Below are 19,856 nucleotides of genomic sequence, written 5' to 3' on the forward strand. Positions count from 1 at the left end.
AGGGTGATCATCATTATGGGTCCGTGTTTTATCATTAGTGCTTTTGTGTATCTAAATGTTTCATTTCTGTGTCGGGATGAATATATGTATCCACACGTGTGAATAGGTGTAATTATGATCGCTTTTCATCGTATTCAACGGCATAAATGTCAACCAGCACTCAAACAAATAACCCAACTCACACGCACGCACATTAAGCGTGGCCCAAACAAAGAGAGCTCTCTCTCTCTCTCTCTCTCTCTCTCTCTCTCTCTCTTCTCTCTCTTCTCTCTCTTCTCTCTCTCTCTCTCTCTCTCTCTCTCTCTCTCTCTCTCTCTCTCTCTCTCTCTCTCTCTCTCTCTCTCTCTCTGTCTCTCTCTCTCTCTCTCTCTCTCTCTCTCTCTCTCTCTCTCTCTCTCTCTCTCTCTCTCTCTCTCTCTCTCTCTCTCTCTGTCTCTCTCTCTCTCTCGCTCTCTCTCCCCATTTACTACAATAATAGAAAAAACACAGTCAAAAGTGCCCCAGTACTGTTTGCTGTCCTACATTATTCAAAATGTCTTCTTCTGTGTTCAATAGAACAAAAAAATTATAAAGTATTTATACTATGGTAGTAAACCATAAAATCTGTCTGGTTATTCTTACGCATTCTTCAAAATATCTTTCTTTGTGTTCATCAGAACAAAGACATTTATACAGATTTGGAACAGCTCGAAGGTGAGTAAATGATGACAGAATTTTCATTTTGGGGTGAAGTTTCCCTTTAATATATACTAATGTATGTTAAAATAAAAAATAGCAATAAATTAAATGTAGATATTAATGTCTTATTGTGTACTGTATGATACTATATATTATAGGCGTAATTGTTTATTCATTCACTTTAAACTACTTAAACTCTTATTAATGAGAATTCTGATGTCATGGGTTGCAAAGGTTATGGGTTTAGCTCCCAAGAGAAGCACAAACTCACTTATTAAGTCACTACTTTGAAAAAAAAGCCTCTGGCAGGTTTTGAAGGCTACCGCTGCTTCACACAGCACATCCTGTATGCAGGCAGCATCTGAAGAGTGTTATGCAACTCTACAGAGGAGTCAGTGTCATCCAAACACCCACATACGCTTTAATAATTTCAATATTTTCATGAATGAATCGTGACAGACCTCTGTCTATCTCTCAGTACAGCTTTTCACAAATTCCTCAGATTGATCTGTAAGTCATACTGTTGTATAAAACTATTTTTTATTAAAAATCATTGAAATGCTCACAGCCATTCAACGCACCATTTTTTTGTCATTCGCATTTGACCATTGTGAGATTAGATGCCATATTTCATTTGAACTAAAGGCTGTCAGAGAGTAATGCAAAATGTACTCGACAAAACTCGAAAAAAAGTCATTGCAAATTAAATATAGCTTCTACTATACTAAATGTCACTATAGTTGGATGTTTGTTTAAAAAAAAATCAAAGTGTGAACATGCTATCATGCTGTTTGTTGCTATCATGCTGTTTGTTTCTAGTCTCTCAGTCTTTTCGTTTCACTGAATCTGACATTTGTCCAGTGCTTTGCTTTGCTTCCTATTGCCGTCGGGACCCAGAACCAGCCGCAAGTCGGTGCCAAAACTCGGTCTCCGCGCCAGTGGATATAGCGCACCGCACGGAGCGTCGCACACCGCGCCTTTGCATCCCTTGTCCGCCTGGCGCGCCGCCCGCAGCGCCTGATACGACTTGATGGACACTTTATGGTGCTGCGAGGGTCCAGTCTCCAGAGGGAGTCCACCGCGCCTCGCCAGCCCCTCAAACACCTGCTCCAGATTCACACTGTCCTTGGCTGAGGTCTCGAACAGCGCGCAGCCGTTTCCAAAAGCGCGCAGCACTTCCGTGCGCAACACCGCGTGCTGTTCGGAGGGCAAGTCCACCTTATTCGCGCAGATCACGGTGGGCACACAGAGTTTATGTTTGGTTCGGTGCAAGGCCATTTTGGCGGATAGAATCTCCTCGTGCAGAGCGCGCACTTCTTCAAACGAGCTGCGGTCATCCAGACTGAAGACGAGCAGAAATATATCACCTGGAAAGGCAGAGGAGGAGAGAAGATTAGCTCAAACGTAACCAAAATATATACCAACATGAGTTCTTAAAAAAAAAAAAGTATAGGTGCTAAAAGGCAAACCATTATTTTTCTCATAAAACTCTTTATTCAAAGGTTCTTAAAACATATTCTTTTGTTTTTTAAACCAAATAAAAAAACTGTGAATAGACAAATAACCTTTTGGGAACCTTTATTTTTAAGTATGCGTCCTCCAAGAAAAATATGGTTACAGAATATTACGTGAACCTTTATTTTGTTTTCAGTATTTCTAACTTTTGATTTGATGATTTAAGAGGAATAAATTCGATTGCACATATGCTTTACGCACCGGTTAGAATGGACAGTCTTCTTTTCGCAGGGAAGCTTCTTTCCCCGGACGCGTCCAGGATGTCTATTTGATACGTTTCCCCGCGTATGTGGTACAGCTTCCTGTGGAAATCCTCGCACGTGGGCTCGTATCTCTCCTCAAAATCCTCGCGTAGAAACCGGCGCAGGATGGACGTCTTTCCGACCCGCGGCGCGCCAAGCACCACGATGCGCCTGCAGTTCTGTGGTTTGGTTCCGTACTGATCTTTCCCCAACTGCTGGAGACGCGCGTGTCCGTGCATAACTAGCGCGGTCAACTGGTCCAGTGGAGATTTTTTGCACTGGCTGTTGTCGCTGGACAGATGCGGCTTGCCCATACTGGACGCCCGCACCACCCTCGCTTTCTTCTCTTGGTGCTTCAGCTGCGTCGTGGCCAGTTTCAGGACGCCCATGCCTGCTTTGGAAAAGGTGCTGAGTTTTAAACCGGTAGCGCCGAGTCTTTGCGTTGCGTTTTTGCACGCTAGGAGGACGCCGGGCGAGCTGGCACCGGCGAGCTCGCAGCTCGTGTGCTGGATCACCTGCAGGGCGTTTTGAGAAACTAAAGCAGCGGTAACGCTCTGATCCAGCTCCATGACGGGAGACATGGAGGGCTGATTGATATGTTGAATATGAAATGGTTACATCCACCTCGAATCGAGCTCTCTTGGTGAGTATGCCAGTCTCGGCCAGCCTCCGACTTATATATGCGCGCATACACGTCATCAGTGTGATTGATAGGTGCGCGGCCGCAGAGAACAAAACGTTTCCCCTGCAGGTTAGTGCACGATGAAATAGAGCAGAACCCGCAATAATTGCTTTCCAAATCGGCAATAATGCACGTTTACCTAGTTTCAATAAGGTCAATTGTAATAGTTAATAAATAAATGAGGAGTTCATTTGCAGATAACTCAAAAATCATGATTTTTTATGGTTTTATTGTGTTAGTTAGCGCGTATTTGTTCAGCTATTATTAGGCTACTCAAATAATCTCAATTGCAGTTTGATTGATAATTGGAATGCACATTAAAAAACATGTTTTTTATCTAAAAAAAAAACGGAGTTATCGGTTTTTGCAAATAAACTCTTCAAATATATGGCCTAGTGTTAGTGTAAATTATAGCAGTTTATTTTAAACAGTTTTTAAATGTGCATTTTCCTAAAACAACAAGAAAAATCATTAGAACATTAAACAATATAATATGAGATTAAAGCATTTATTAAGTTAACCATGGTTTATTAAACATTTGGGCAGATTTATGTCCATTAGCATCAAACCCCCACGGTAAATGTTCGTGAGGGAAGATATCTTAATGTTTATATTTTTATATTGATTTAATGTTTGTATTTATTTTTGCACTAATTGCCAAGATGTGTGATGTTTGTAAAATCATTAATGTAAAAATCAAATTAATGTAAAATCATTCATCCTTAACATCTTTGTTTTGCCTTCTCGCGCTGTAACAGGAACCTGCGCGTGCGTCCGTTGCCATGACAGCGCGCCAGCACGCGGAAGCGCTGTAAATAAGGCTAGCAGCTCGTAACCGTAAATGCTTTACTTCTAACGACTTTTTAGGCCACTTTAGCTAGTTTCTCTGACTACCTGTACGAAAATAAAATATGTCTTAACAAAAGTTTTATTTGAACTTTGAAAAGGTTCCCGTCATCATGGCGAATGTTGCCAAATCCTGGTTGAACAAATCCAAAAGTGGAAGGAAGACCCGATCACCGCCAGGTAAGAATATATGATTTAATAAGCCTATATGAATGCTATTCTTAAACCTAACGCAGCCTAGTTTGTATAACATCTACAACATTTAGCTTCACATGATTCAACATTGACTTCTTGATCTGGATTTGAATTACTTATTTAATTTTATGACAGATTATGTCACTTTAAACAGTGTTGCACAAGGCCATGAAATTGATTCAGACAATTTACAGTGATTAGATGTTTTGTGATCATTGTATGTAGAAAAAGTGACCCTGACATGAAAAAAAAAAACATTTCAACAATGCCCGGAGATGCTTTGAGAGCTCTCAGAGAGAGAGAGAGAGGTGTTTCTGGTGTTTTATCTGTTGTGTTTGGGGAGCAGGTGTCCCCTGAATGCTGAGATCGATGTCAGATGATACAGGACGTTCTGACTCGCAGGAACTAGAGAGAGCCGCTGCGGTTATAGACAGACAGGGACCTACATGTGTGTGTGTTTGAATAGGGTAAAAAAGTTATTGTATTGTTGCCGTGGCAACGGCAATGCCTCTCCAGAACCAGAGGATGTGCAGACTTGTATAACAGCATAGCAGCTCAGAATGTGTGTACGGGAGTCAGTGTGGAGTTTATTAGTGCAAAATAGTTGAATATTTTTTGCATAAAACACACACATAACACCTAACTGTATTCCATTAATCTTTATTCCACAGCTAAAAATCACTGTTGTATGATCAGATATCAGTTATTTACCATCAATGTTTGTGTTTGGTCTCTCTGCTTGCTGGTGTTTACTTTGGCACGGCCGGTGTTTTTCAATTTTGTACACTTTAATACATCTATTATACAATAAAATAATAATATAAATGAATGTTAACATAATATAAATTAAATTAAATATAAATAGTTATATTATTAGACACTCGTCAAACACTAAGTTAACTGGGAGTCAGCGCCGATGAAACGGTCTATAATATTTCATTATTAATATCTATTGTTTGACCGTGTCGTATCCTCTACTCTTCAGTGTCAGATAAGAAGCCTTTGGGAGAGATCGAAGAGTCCTCCTCAACTGTGGGTGAACAGAATCAGAGCGGCATTCTCAATGACCAAGACATCCTAAATCTGACCATCACATCACAGGATCTGGAGAAGGTGTGTGTTGTGTGTGCTTGTCTCTGTGTTAGTCATCATGAGCGTTTCTAGTACTGCATGCCCCAGTATTATCGGTCATCATTGGTTTATCTCTTCAGCTGCGAGTCTCTAAACCCCCTGCAGACCCCCAGAAGCCCAAATCAATGACCCGGGTGTATGTCCGTAAGACACGCCCTCCAGACAAGGTCGGCAGGAAGGTTAGGGTCACCGTGGCGAGACCTCTCCCACCTGACGCTTCTTCACAGCCGCTCAACTACACAGGTAACATGCATGTGACCCATGAAGGATGTTCGGCGTAATTGATATTCTACAGTTTCAAATAAACCCACCGCGATTCCTCGTGAAATGTTTAAAGGTCCTGGTGGGCCGCGGTTTGACGCACGGGGGATGGTGCTGCCGCACAGCATTCTGGGAAGCCTGGAGGATTTTAAGAGAGAGATGGCACTCAGAGGTGACACAGAGGTGAGCGCAGGGACTAACTAAATTTGAATTATTTTCAGACATTTCAGATCATTTTGAAAACAACAGGTCACTTAAAACAAGTGCAAGCTAGAATGTAATAAATAATGAGTCATTTCTATGTTTTATAAGGTATTTATAGTTTTGAAACACTCTTCCTAAGCTGTTACAGAGAATCCCAGACACACAGAGAGTCACACCTCTACTGGTGGGGCGTGAGAGAAATGACGACCAATCCGAAGATGATACACAACGTAGCCACGCCCTCCAGCACTGGTACCGCCACATGACTGAGCGACGCAGACAGCAAAACTTTATTTCACGTGAGCATTATCTTTCCCTGCCAAATGCGAGAACTATAACTGAGAACGTACGCTGTGTTCACACCAAACGCCAATCAAGCGATTTGCGCGAGTAAATTACATACGCGAACTTGCGGCGGGCGATGCGAATGACACAAATCAGGTGGCGCGTTTGACGCGCAAGTTGAAAAATTTCAACTCGAGTGAGAAATTCGAAGAGTTCATTGTCACCTACTGTTTGACGGGTCCGGACGAGTGAAGACGCTCCCCGTCGTGTAATGTGTTTCAAGTCACTCACGTGAAAATAAAGAACTTTTCCCGCGAGTAAGAGCGAGGAACGGGATTGTTCGTGTTTGGTGTGAACACAGCATGATGTTTTTTATTGTTTATAAATTGTCTAAATTTAGGAGACAAGAGATAAAACATTGACGACCAAAGAAAATCCATTAGAATTAAAAGGACTTCAATGTGAATCTGTAGCGTACAAACTTAGAATAAATAGAAAAAAATTGAATTCAAGTACAATTAAAATTGGCATATTTAAATGAACTTTAAAGTCATTTTATATTACTATTTTAAATTCTTATTACTTAAAATCACAAAAAAAAGTAAAAAAATAAATAGTTAAAAATAAGCAATTTCAGTTTATTTTACCACTGGTCAAAAATTAAAAGTTAAAATCACTTGATACCAACTTAAATTAAATTGAAGGCAGCAATTTTTACAGTGATTTCATTGATCAGAAATTCTTTATTGTTTAGCTAGAGCACCTTAAGTCGGTTATGCTATCAGTTTTATGTGTGTACAAACGCTTCGGGTTGATTCCGATGCACGTGTTTCCTCTATACCCCGACCGTGCAAGATGATACCCGTCTACCCACCAGTACATACCACGAGCGGTCTTTTTATATCTGCTCTTTTTATCTGTATCTGCTCTCCTCTGGTTGGTTAAATCTCCTTATATGGTGAAGTGTTGTTAACCAGATGAGTCAGTGGGGATTACAGCCCCCTCCTGACAAGACCATATCAGCGACCGGCTCGTATACCGTGCCTTTATGTACACTGTACACTTTGTCAGTACATAAAAGCCTCGCTTCAGAAGCTGTGTTTTGTAACCGGATTATGTCCATCATGATGATATTCATCTCATCTAAAGCAGAATCTTCATCTGAAATTGATTTGGTAAACACAATGAGGCACATCGGTGGCATGAAATAATGAGCCGTGCACAATATTGTGTGTGTGTGTTGTAGGATTACTGCAGAAGCCAATGGGACATCTGTTGATGAATCAGTCCAGCAGATTCAGACGCATTCAGGAACAAAGAGATCTCATCAACAGACTACATGTGAGACCAACATCTCTCTCTCTCTCTCTCTTCACATCCGTCCATCACATTTTTCATTTTACAGCGTAGAAACGTGTGAGGTAGTAGTACAAGCGTAGTAACAAGTTTTGGAGGATTTGTATTTAATCATGACACAAAATATATGAAGCAAATGCACTGCGAGTCACGTGGAATAAAAGCGTTTGAGAAATGAATAAATGTGAACTGCTGAAACACTTTAACCTGAAGATTCTATTGGGTTTCATGTGAAGTGCCTCTATAAAGTACAGGCCTCAGTCTTTCAGTATTCAGGATTGTGTTGATCACCTCAAACTCCTCGCTGTCGACCTCAGCAGTATCATCTCTAAATATACTCCATAGATCATCCAAGTGTATCTCGCTGCTTGTGCTCAATCATCTGTTTATTAAAGACGCTATATGATTTTGACTGTAATGTCTCGGTCAGGGTCGACATGTAGGCTGTGAGTTCTGGAACATTCCGCAGCATTTTGGAGATGAGCTGAGTGGGATAACGGCAACCCGTAGTGAGACGGAGAGAGGAAACCCTCCACCCGTCACTCGCATCGGACAGCCAACCACGACACTTCTGGAGTCAGGTACAGATCGCCTTCACGGTTGCCAGATCTGCAACTATACCCCTCTTATACAGTACAAAAAAAATACATACTTTGCAGTCACTGTTATGTATTGCACACAATTTCTTATTGACAATCACAGAATAAAAATCATTATAAAGAGACCTTTTCATAAATAACTTTATCTTATGAAAGGTGATAAATAGGGATGTCAAACGATTAATCGCATCCAGAATAAAAGTTTGTGTTTACATAAACTGTTCATATTCATTTTGTATTTATAAAAACATACACATACATGCATATATTTAAGAAAAATATAACAATTAATAAACATGATGATTGGTAAATATAAATAAACACATGGAAATGTTGACTAAATATGTGTTTGTGTTTATAAATACATATATTACGTAAACACAAACTTTTATTCTGGATGCAATTAATTGCGATTAATCGTTTGACAGCCCTACTGATAAACAAAAACGAATCCACCTTTAACTCACAGAATAAAAAACAAAACACTACAAATGTTAATGTTTGTGTTCTTTATCACAACCATTTTTTACATTTTAAATAATAGTAAAGTCATACAATGATACGTATGATATGATATGATATACACAGTGTAACACGTTGTCAAATACACACTTTTGTTTTTTTGTCACTTTGTGACGAAATTGGTTTCTCAGACTTTGTTGTTCCACATGTTCTGTATCTATGGCAACGGTCTGTCCGTCTGAATAATAATATTTATTTTGAACATCATCATATCTGTCTGTGAAAGCAGCAGAGACATCCTCTTGTAAAAGTAAATCTGACTGCAGGAGGTATCAGACTGTTGTTGATTCACTAGATGAGAAGATAATCTGCTCAGATGTAAGGAAATAGAATTGCCTGCATTTATCTGTGTTTAGCAATTCAGTTGGTGTAGCGTATAAATGAGAGTAATTTTCACCATGCATTTGTGTTGATGTGCGTGTATTGTGTGTAGGTAACGTGTTGTGTGATGCAGTAAGCAGTGGATGGGATCGGAGTGTGTACCTGCAACAGCGTCGCCTTGAGCTCAGGGACGTTCTGAGAGACTTCAGTCCTCCGGTAACACACACACACACACACACACACACACACACACACACACACACACACACACACACACACACACACACACACACACACACACACACACACACACACACACACACACACACACACACGCACACACACACACACACACACACACACACACATATTGTGTGAAGATATTGAAGGTTTTATAGATTTTCAAACTTTTTTATGACATTTCCTGATATCTTCAACTCTTTATTTATCATTAAAATACAAACAAAGTCAAGAATGAGCCTAGACAAGAAAGTGTTTCACGTGGCTGCGCTTTTTGAGTTGTACGTTTTGTCAGAAAGCATGGAAAACGTGCATGTCAGATTGTTTTAGAGCTGAAAGATACAGAACGCTGTGGATTCAACACGAGTTTCTCACATGCAGTGAGATATTTTGGCCTCATTTTGTGCCATTCAGACACATCTTAATACACACACCCAATGTACATCAGAGTCACTCGTCCTACTGTCACGAGACTCGGCATGTGATCTGTTTTCTGTCCTGTGCACAATTATTATTTGACATCTTATTCACAAGCACAATAGAACAAAGACCATTCACTGTTTGCATATATCAGATGTGTGTGTGTGTGTGTGCGTGTGTATGTGTGGGAAGGGTAAACAAAATGTCCCCACAAAGATGGCAATATCCAAAACCCTTGTCCTTGTGGGGACATTTTTTTGTCCCCATGAGGAAACAAGCTTATAAATCATACAGAATTAACTTTTGTGAAAATCTAAAAGAGCAGACAGTTGTGTGTGATTGTTGGGTTTAGGGGATGGGTTAGGGGTAGGGAATATGATATACAGTTTGTACAGTATAAAAACCATTGCGTCTATGGAATGTCCCCATAAAACATGGAAACCCAACATGTGTGCGCGTGTATGCGTGTGTGTTTAAAATGATGCTTGTGGTTGTGTAAGTAACTCAACAGAACATGATGTACCAGCGGAGCAGAGAGCAGATCTGTGCATTACCAGCAGTCATTATCAGCACATTAACACTAAACATCATACATTAGCACATGAACACCCCCCCCACACACACATACTATACACATGCACACACACACATACATACTGTGTTCTCTTCTGTTGTTGGGTTGTGTTGTATTGTGTGTTGGTTTTTCTTCTGTATCGTGTTGTTGTGTTGGTTTTCTTCTGTTGTTGTGTTCTTGTGTTGTATTGTGTGTTGGTTTTTCTTCTGTATCGTGTTGTTGTGTTGGTTTTCTTCTGTTGTTGGGTTGTGTTGTATTGTGTGTTGGGTTTTCTTCTGTATTGTATTGTGTTGTTGTGTTGGTTTTCTTCTGTTGTGTTTCTTTTCTGTTATGTTGCTGTGTTTGATTTAGTTCTTGTGTTGTATGTCGTTGGTGATTTGTGTGGCTTGTGTGATGGATGATCTGTGTTTCAGATGCGTGTCGTTCATCATATGCTGCAGCACAGACTCACAGATGGTCCTGATGTGTCATCAATGAGGACACTTTCATAAACTAAAGCTTAACTTATACTCGTGCGTAGGACCGATGCCGTAACCTACGTACGTAGACGACGCCGTCGTGAACATTTATGGTTCTGCGTTGAGAGTATGCGTCGTACTGCAATTACACCGCCAAAACGCTAGTTGGCTCTTTGTGTTTTCACGGGTTTGCTCTTCTTCGCCGATGTTTTGTGTGTATGCTAGTGTTTGCACTAAAAGTTTGCACTGAAGTTCTTCATGTCTTTTGCTGACACTCTTCCAAACCGACGTTAGAGGAAATCTCTCTCCAAGAGTTCGCCGCCATCTGACAGTCTTTATAGTCCGCCGAAGAGGAGTCATACAGATGCGTGTATTTCCGAACCTCTTCAATCAGACACTCAGTACTTGGTCGATGTCTATGCTCGCCATGTTGTTCTTTTGTGGACTCTGAACTTGCCGGAAGAAGACGCCAGAGAAGAAGATGCCAGAAATGCGTAGAAGGAAGTACGATGCTGCCAAACCGTAGGGTCCGCGTTGAGTTGACGTGTTGTTACATTTTTGGAGAGGTGCGCGTCAGGCTACGGCGTAGGGTACGCAACAGGGTACGCGGCTCTGAGTAGGTTACGGCGTAGGTCCTACGCAGAACCATAAATTGGGCTTTAGACAGAGAACAGATACACTCTGTGTTTCCACCAACACAACTGCGCTGAGAAATACATGGAAATCATGATGTATAAGAAAAAAATGTTTAAATATAGTATGCTGCTATTTCTGGTTTCTTTGGCTATGTTTGTGTGTGTTTGTTCTTGTGGGACTCACTGTACTTTTCCATTGGCTCCTCTGAAGCGATCCCAGTTCACCTGCAGATGTGCTTCACTCTCTCTAAAACAAACATCACACATCATCCATCAGCTCGTTTATTGAAAATCTCTTAATGGACTGAAACAGTTTGTTTCAAGTATGTTCTGATCTAGGAAAGAATTCGGTGACTATGGAGTCATTGGCTCTCACTTTCACTGTGAGGATTTGATGAGAAACACTTGAGTTAATGTTGAGATTCACAGACTTTCTTCTGAGCTTAGTTTGAGACTGTTCTAGATGAAACGCTTTGTCTACGATGGGACTCGTGTAGTGTCTGTGAGAAACAATGGAGACATGCTGCTTGTGTGGTTTTTCTTTTCTGTGGGTTGTTTCAGGACATGGATGGGCTGGAGGTGCTTGGTTCTGGTCTGCCCTTCACCTTCACTTCATCTGAGGGAAGCAATGAAGAACAGCGGAGTGAAATGGAGCAGATAGAAACCGAGTAGGGCTTGATAATATCTTGAATTCTGCTGTGGCTGTTTGATGTTATGTGATGGTGATGTTCTCTTCATCTCTCCAGAGATCCTCTGGCGCTGTATGATGACGTCATCGTGGATGTCGAGCTGGTTCCTGCTCTGAGGTTTTGTGGAGAACTGGCTCGCTGGACCGGCACCACGTCCTCCCACCAGGTACAGAGAGAGATGCTCTCTTATATCACCGCATGAGTCATTTTCTATCACGATTACACTGTATATACATCATGATATTGCTGGAATATAATGTTGTGTGTGTGTGCAGGAGCAGCGGGGTATCTCAGCGAGGATGATGTTTGAGATCGTAACAGGAGAGAGCGTGAGCTCTCATCTGGAGTTAAAGAATGAAGGCAGTACTGTGATTTACTACAGCTGGGAGAGAGTGACACAACCACACACACACACGCAACACTTCTACTTCAACAACACCCAAGGTACACACACACACACACACACAGTTTTAGCCTTACACAAACACACACACGTGATGTGTGTGATCGTGTGTTTCTCAGCTGTGATATTACCGGCCAGCACCAAACACATCACAGTCGTCTTTAAGAGCACGTCTGCGGGCATCATGACTGAAGTTTGGCAACTCAACACACACCCTGTGCTGATGGGCGGAGCTTCACTGCAGGTCACACTGAGGGGCGTGGCTATAGACCAGGACAAAACCGCCCACCAGAGAGCAGCACTGGAGGTGTGTGTGTGTACTTACAGTAGAAGTACATCTATTAAAACATGTTACTGGTGGTATTAAATATTTATTTGCATTTTATATGTTTGTGATCATGTTTATGATGCGTACGTTATGCTTTTGTGATTGGAAAAGTCTTTGTGGACTTTGTCTGGGTGTAAGTTTATGATGATATCGTGTGTGTGTGTGTGTGTGCGTGTGTCTTCGTGTATACGTTTATACGTTTATGATGAAACTTGTGTATGTTTGCAGATATTTTTGTATGCGTTTCAGATGATATTTTGAGTGTATGTGTGTGTATATGTTTGTGATGAGGTTGTGTATGTGCTTGCGTGTCTGTGTATATGTTTGTGATTGTGTGTGCATGTGTGCCTGTTTGCATATAATGTGAATGTATTTGTTTGTGTGTGTCTATGTTTATAATGCTTGTGTGTTTGTTATATTGTGAGTGTGTGTGTTGTATATATTGTGTGTGCATGTTTGTGTATATGTTTTTAACAAAAGTGCGTGTCTGTGTATATGTTTGTGATGAGGGTGTGTGTGTGATGATTGTGTGTGTTTGTGTGTGTGATGAGGGTGTGTGTTTGTGATGAGTGTGTGTGTGTTATAATGTGATTATAATATTTTTTTGTGTGTGTCTTATGTTTATGATGTTATGTTTGCGTGTTTGTATTTGTGTTTGTTATATTTTGCGTGTGTGTGTGTTGTATATATTGTGTCTGGATGTTTGTGTATGTTTTTAATGAAATTGTGTGTGTCTGTGTGTATGTTTGTGATGAGTGTGTGTGTTTGTGTTTGTGTTTGTGTGTGTGTGTGTGTGCGTGTGTGTATGTGTGTGTGTGTGTGTTGTATATATTGTGTCTGGATGTTTGTGTATGTTTTAATGAAATTGTGTGTGTATGTGTGTGTGTGTGTATGTTTGTGATGATGGTGTGTGTGTGTCTGTTTGTATGTTTGTGATGAGGGTGTGTGTGTGTGTGTGTGTGTGGTGTGTGTGTGTGTGTGTTTGTGTGTGTGTGTGTGTGTGTGTGTGTGTGTGTGTGTGTGTGTGTTTGGTGTGTGTGTTGTGTGTGTGTTTGGTGTGTGTGTGTGTGTGTGTGGTGTGTGTGTGTCGTGTGTGTGTGTGTGTGTTTGTGTGTGTGTGTGTGTGTGTGCGTGCGTGCGTGTGCGTGCATTTGTGTGTGTTTGCATAAATGCATGAATGTATTTGTGTGTGTTCTATGTTTATGATTGCATGTCTTGTATTGTGTTTGTTATATGTGGTGCAGTGTGTGTGTTGTATATATTGTGCTGGATGTTTGTGTATTGTTTTTAAAAAGTGGTGTAATTTGTGTAGGTGTGTGTGCTGTGCGTGTGTGTTGTGTTGTGATAGAGGGTGTGTGATGAGTGTGTGTATAATGTGATTATATTTTGTGTGTGTCTTATGTTTGATGTTATGTTTGCGTGTTTGTATTTGTGTTTGTTATATTGTTGCGTGCGTGTGTGTGTTGTGATATATTGTGTCTGGATGTTTGTGTATGTTTTTAATGAAATTGTGTGTGTTGTGTGATGTTGGAGGGGTGTTTGTGTGGTTGGGTGCGATGTGTGTGTGTGTGCTGCGGGCTGTGTGTGCGCGGAGTGTGTTTGATAAAGCATATTAATTGTGAGTGTTTTTTGTGTGTGTCTTTATTTTACTGAAATTTTTGCGTTTTGGTTGTGTTTGATATTTGCTTGTTTGAATGGCTGATGTTTGTGATTTTTTAATAATGTTTGCATTGTGTGTGGTTGGTGTGTTGTTTGTGTAGTGGTGTGTGTGTGTGTGTGGGTGCGTGCGTGTGCGTGTGTGTGTGTGTGTGTGTGTGTGCGTGCGTGCGTGTGCGTGCATGTGTGTGTGTGTTTGCATAAATGCACATAATGTGATTGTGTGTGTCTTATGTTTATGATGTTTGCATGTTTGTATTTGTGTTTGTTATATTGTGCGTGCGTGTGTGTGTTGTGTATATTGTGTCTGGATGTTTGTGTTTGTTTTTAATGAAATTGTGTGTGTGTGTGCGTGCGTGTGTGTGTGTTTGCATAAATGCATATAATGTGATTGTGTGTGTCTTATGTTTATGATGTTTGCGTGTTTGTATTTGTGTTTGTTATATTGTGCGTGCGTGTGTGTGTTGTGTATATTGTGTCTGGATGTTTGTGTATGTTTTTAATGAAATTGTGTGTGTGTGTGCGTGCGTGTGTGTGTGTGTGTGTTTGCATAAATGCATATAATGTGATTGTGTGTGTCTTATGTTTATGATGTTTGCGTGTTTGTATTTGTGTTTGTTATATTGTGTGTGCGTGTGTGTGTTGTGTATATTGTGTCTGGATGTTTGTGTATGTTTTTAATGAAATTGTGTGTGTGTAGAGGGATCTCCAGCAGAAAGAGGCCGTGTGCTTGTGTAGATGGATCATGAAGGAGGTGCTCAGTGGGGTTTGTACTCCAGAAAGGCCGAGCTCACCGGTTGACCTCTACATCACCGAAGAGGAGCAGTTCCTCACACACAACCCTAATGTACGTCATCAGCGTAACACAACCCCACAGCACCACCTTACACAAACTCCTCTCACTCACATCCTGACTCACTTACAGGTTTGCAGTAATATTGTGCTGAATCACACACAGATTTCCACACACTGCGCTGATACTGAACTGTCATACAACGAGAACACGATAAATAAACCAAAGAGGAACGCCTCTGCAATCTGATTGGACGAGCCTCGTTTAAAGCTGTTGTACATAATGAACCTGTGACTATACATCAGTTCAATCCAACAACTGCATTGAATTGCACACAATACAAAAAAGAAGTAAAGGGCTTTTGTCCAAAACAAATAGCAAATAGCAAGCATAAATCATTTAAAAGCATTATAAACTGTTCCTTTAAGTAAGACAGAATATGAATATTATAAGATCATAAAAAAGCCACACAGAATGTATTTGTTCAAAAGATTAGACTTTATTTTAAAAGCATAATGACAGTTCTGAGGTTATTAAGAAACAGAATTCCTTCTGTTCCACTTTCTGCTGTTTGCTGGAACATGAAGTCAAGTTTGCAGAGAAACAACCTTACAATAACCATCAGTCTTTACTCCAGTTAACTGTGTGTGAAGAGTCGCATGTTATATTTGAAATGTTACGTCTGTTTTGTGAAGTTTTATCATTTGTGATTGATGTCATCACCTCCAAATTCATGTTGAACGCACTAACTGTGTTTCACTCATTTTATCCTCTTGTTTTTTGTCATTTTGATGTATTTTGCCATCTGTATGATTTATTCACACACACAGCAGTAGGCCTAATTGTCTGTATTAAGTGGATAATTGCGTTGAGTCGTGTAATTTAGGCCAGGATATGTGTGTGGGTCTCAGGGAACAGCTCAGCATGTGTCGGGTCCCTCGTGTACCCGGCAGAGTACAGCGGTATTAAACCCTGGAACTGACAGACCATCCTCGCCAACAGAATAAGCCCGAAACATGTTGTTCTTCCAAATCACACTTTGTGTTTCCTAGATGTTTTTAACACGAATTATACTTTTATCTACGTTTTTCTTTTGCGGAAATGTGTTTGGCAGTTGCAGTACCACCGTGAGCCCGTGGAGGCGCTGCAGAGGTTATGGGAGCAGGTCAAGAGGTCAGGACCGGTGTGGGATCTGTCTTTAAACACCTTCGCACAGGTGCAACACACTGACAATATTTATATATATTTTTTTTGCTGTGATGATCAAGATGAATCCGTCATGCACATGTGTTGGTCAAAATACATGACAGAATCACCCAACAATAGACCTTATATTTATTCATGACTTCTTTAATTCTTAAAATAAAATAAATATGATCTGGACATGTTCTGTGGGATTGTGAGATTTCATCAGCTATTATCATAACTGGACTAAAATAAACGTTTCTAGTAGAGTTCTGAACAATGAGTTTTTATTTCGTAAAAGATTGATTACTCGAATACAAAAATCTGTAAAGTGTCATTTGTGTTGTCCACCAGATGGCGCTGTCCCTCCCTGAGACAGATGAGCAGACAGACAGGCTGAGCAGAGAGACATGTCTGAATCAATGTAACTCACTGGTGTCACAGTTACAGCGACCGCAGACACACGCGACTCCTTTAACTCTACACAACATCAGGTGACACACACACGCACACACACACTCAGATTGATGAGGATATGACCGTATGATGATTGTGTGCGACAAATGTTACCCAGAAGTTAGCCAAAACTGTCCAAACATTTGTCCTCATTAAACAAATTAAGTAAATAGTGTGCGTGTGTGTGTAGTCTGCAGTTGTGGAGAGAGCTGGTGGACGGTTTGGTCATCGAGTCCGGGAAGTTGAGAGATTCACTTGGACTTCCTGAACACAACGTTTGGAGTGACGCAACACAAGAGCGCAACACCTGTGAGCACACACACAAATACACGAAAGAATATGACACGAGCACAAACCCAGTGAGTGCACTACCTAGGCAGTATATTTAGGGACCATAAGTTTTCACACAATTCTGACGGTGATCTGTAGTGGAGAAGACGAAGAATGAGGAGGCGGAGCAGAGGAGAGGAGGAGCAGCGCTGAAAGACGTGAAGAGAGGAGCCAAAGACACGGAGGGGAGGAGAGGAGGAACTCGAGCAGCAGTGATGGAGGTGTGTGTGTGACGTGCGGTGACTGGTGTTGAACAGCAGGGGGCAGCAGACACAACACGACACGACAGCTCCGGTAAAACTGACTTTATACGCGAGGTATTAGTGTCCTGTTCTGTTTCTCTCACTACATAGACAACTTCTATATGAAGTGAAGTGAAGTGAAAGTGAAGTGAAGTGACCTATTAGTCAGATATGGTGACCCATACCCGAAATGTGACCTCTGCATTTAACCCATCCAGAGAGTAGTGAACACACGCACAGCAAGTCGTGAACACACGTACACCCAGAGCAGTGGGCAGCTATCACTGCAGCGCCCGGGGAGCAAGTAGGGGTAGGGTGCCTTGCTCAAGGGCACCTCAGTCGTTAACCGCCGGCCCTGGGAATCGAACCAGCAACCTTCTGGTCACGAGTCCGACTCTCTAACCATTAGGCAACGACTGCCCTAAAGTATAATATAAGCCTTATAATATAATATGCCTTATAATATAAGTTTATAAGGTCAATTCCAAAAACAGTGACACCTTTTTTCGCTTTTTTGGTGTTCCTGAAATGTATATTAATAGTTAAATTTAGTCAAAAACATCAGTAGAGTTCAGAATGTCCTTCTGTTTGAGAGCGTCCCGACATATGTGCGATGCCTGAAGTGCCTCCTAGATAGGCAGCTCACTACAAACTGGCCCTTGCTGAATCACGAGCGTGGGCGTCACGGCAACCGCTCTCAGTGTCAGAACAGGTGCGCGTTTTCACGCGATGTAACAACCGGCCTGTCTGTCTCTCTCTCAATTTCGAGGTACTTTATTGGCATGATTGCGTGTTCTTACAATATTGCCAAAGCATTGAACATATAACAAAAGACATACAATAAGTACAAACATTAGAGTCAAATTAAACTAAGTTGCTGAGTAAGGGATAATAGAATGACATATAAAATAAAGTATATGTAAGTAAACAAATGAAATATGGAAATAAAATATCTATATCAAATGTAGATTTCAGGCAGAAACATGAGAATGTAATAAAAGTAAAGAGTGTGTATGTGCATTGATCTCTCTCTCTGTCTCGCATTCACAGCTACTGCATACAAAATATGTGCAAACATGCACACGCTCGTTTTATTCTCTGTGTCTGTGTGGTTTAGGAACGTGGGAACGTGCCGATGAACTCGCCAGAGGAGAAAACGGATACAGGAGAGAGAGAATTACGCTTTGCTGTTGACGCACACACACAGGAGCTGTACAGACAACTGCTACACACACAGGCATGAATTACATACACACACATACTGTGTGTGCTTTATAGGGTCTATAAGGAATTACATTTTCTATCCCCCAAGCCCACCCCTAAACTCTCACAGAAACCCGATGACAATTTTTAATTAAATGCACGATTTAGCATGTTTTTATAAGACATTTGATTTATGAGGACACAGATATGTGTTGTACACATTATTATACACAGTTGTGTCCTTATAATCCACATATACAACTCACACATAGACATATGACTACCGCATATACACCATTATACTGTATACAAACTGACATTAAATAAAGAATTAAGTTGCATTAAAACTGTTAAAAAGCAATCAGTTACATATTATAAGTGAAAGTGAACACAATGGTTTGATAGGTTACTGTTGAAACAAGCAGAAATAACTGTGTTAATATGGAGTAATTGTTATTATAACAGACTATAGTGACGATATCACAGCCAGTGTTGGGTGTAATTAGTTACTGTAATTTAATTACTTTCCCCTTGAAAAAGGAAAGTAAGGGATTACTCTTATTTTTTCTGTAATTTAATTACAGTTACTTCTGATGTAATTATACTTCATATATGTGTGTGCAATTGACATCGAAATTCAAAGTCTGACTTTAAAATGAATACTTTAATGTGTAATTCTCACATTTGTAATACTTTGGTCAGTTAATAAGAGTTCTTTATGTAGTTTATATTATTTATTTGAATGAATTAAAAGAGCCGTTTCATGTCTATCTTTGAATCGCTTAACTAATCAAGGTCGATATAGGATGTAGAAAGAAATGAGTAATAAGTAATTAAATACTTTTTGGAGAGAGTAATTTGTACAGTAATCTAATTACACTATTGAATATGTAATTAGCGACTAGTAATTAATAACTTTTTCAGAGTAACTTACCCAACACTGATCACAGCTGATTGTAACACACACGTAATGAGACATTTACAGACGATTACACATTCACTTGTTGAATCATGATTCAGAGTGAAACTGTGTGAAATTCAGTCATCATTAGTCATGAAGTGTGTGTGTGTGTGTGTGTGTGTGTGTGTGTGTGTGTGTGTGTGTGTGTGTGTGTGTGTGTGTGTGTGTGTGTGTGTTGTGTTTCAGGTGTCTGCTCTGATGAAGACAATGATGGACTCTCTCTGTGTGATTACTAGAATGATGCAAACAAACTCAAACAACTCTTACAAAACATTTGAGAGAATCGTCACATTCTTGTCTGGTTTTATATCGTATACAATGCCTTTAAATAAATTTTGCTTTCATACATGTGTCTGTGTATTACACAATTGTTCAAGTCAGAATCATAATATTATGTAACATGACCTAATCAACTATTCAACTCAGGACTGAAATAGTGCACTGTA

The 19,856-nt window shown here is 40.4% G+C and overlaps 2 protein-coding genes across 2 annotated transcripts; one reads left to right on the forward strand and one right to left on the reverse strand.

Moving 5' to 3' along the window:
- Positions 1 to 911: 911 nt before the first annotated feature.
- On the reverse strand, positions 912 to 3,016 carry rasd2b (RASD family member 2b). The gene is made up of 2 exons (XM_057332043.1): positions 2,395 to 3,016; positions 912 to 2,045 (listed from the first exon to the last, which is right to left on the reverse strand). The coding sequence occupies exons 1-2, from the start codon at positions 3,014 to 3,016 to the stop codon at positions 1,516 to 1,518; spliced, it is 1,152 nt and encodes a 383-aa protein (XP_057188026.1). The 3' UTR covers positions 912 to 1,515.
- Positions 2,972 to 19,487, forward strand: mycbpap (mycbp associated protein). Its single transcript, XM_057331970.1, has 18 exons — positions 2,972 to 3,078; positions 4,065 to 4,143; positions 5,144 to 5,271; positions 5,370 to 5,532; positions 5,627 to 5,733; positions 5,894 to 6,053; positions 7,286 to 7,380; positions 7,826 to 7,976; positions 8,950 to 9,053; positions 11,726 to 11,832; positions 11,911 to 12,019; positions 12,129 to 12,563; positions 14,941 to 15,087; positions 16,148 to 16,249; positions 16,573 to 16,712; positions 16,865 to 16,983; positions 17,104 to 17,225; positions 18,364 to 19,487. Exons 1-18 carry the CDS (start codon positions 3,046 to 3,048, stop codon positions 18,487 to 18,489), a joined length of 2,427 nt encoding a protein of 808 aa, XP_057187953.1. The 5' UTR covers positions 2,972 to 3,045; the 3' UTR covers positions 18,490 to 19,487.
- The last annotated feature ends 369 nt before the right edge of the window (positions 19,488 to 19,856 follow it).

Source organism: Triplophysa rosa, linkage group LG4, assembly GCF_024868665.1.
Source record: "Triplophysa rosa linkage group LG4, Trosa_1v2, whole genome shotgun sequence".
Taxonomy (NCBI): Eukaryota; Metazoa; Chordata; class Actinopteri; order Cypriniformes; family Nemacheilidae; genus Triplophysa; species Triplophysa rosa.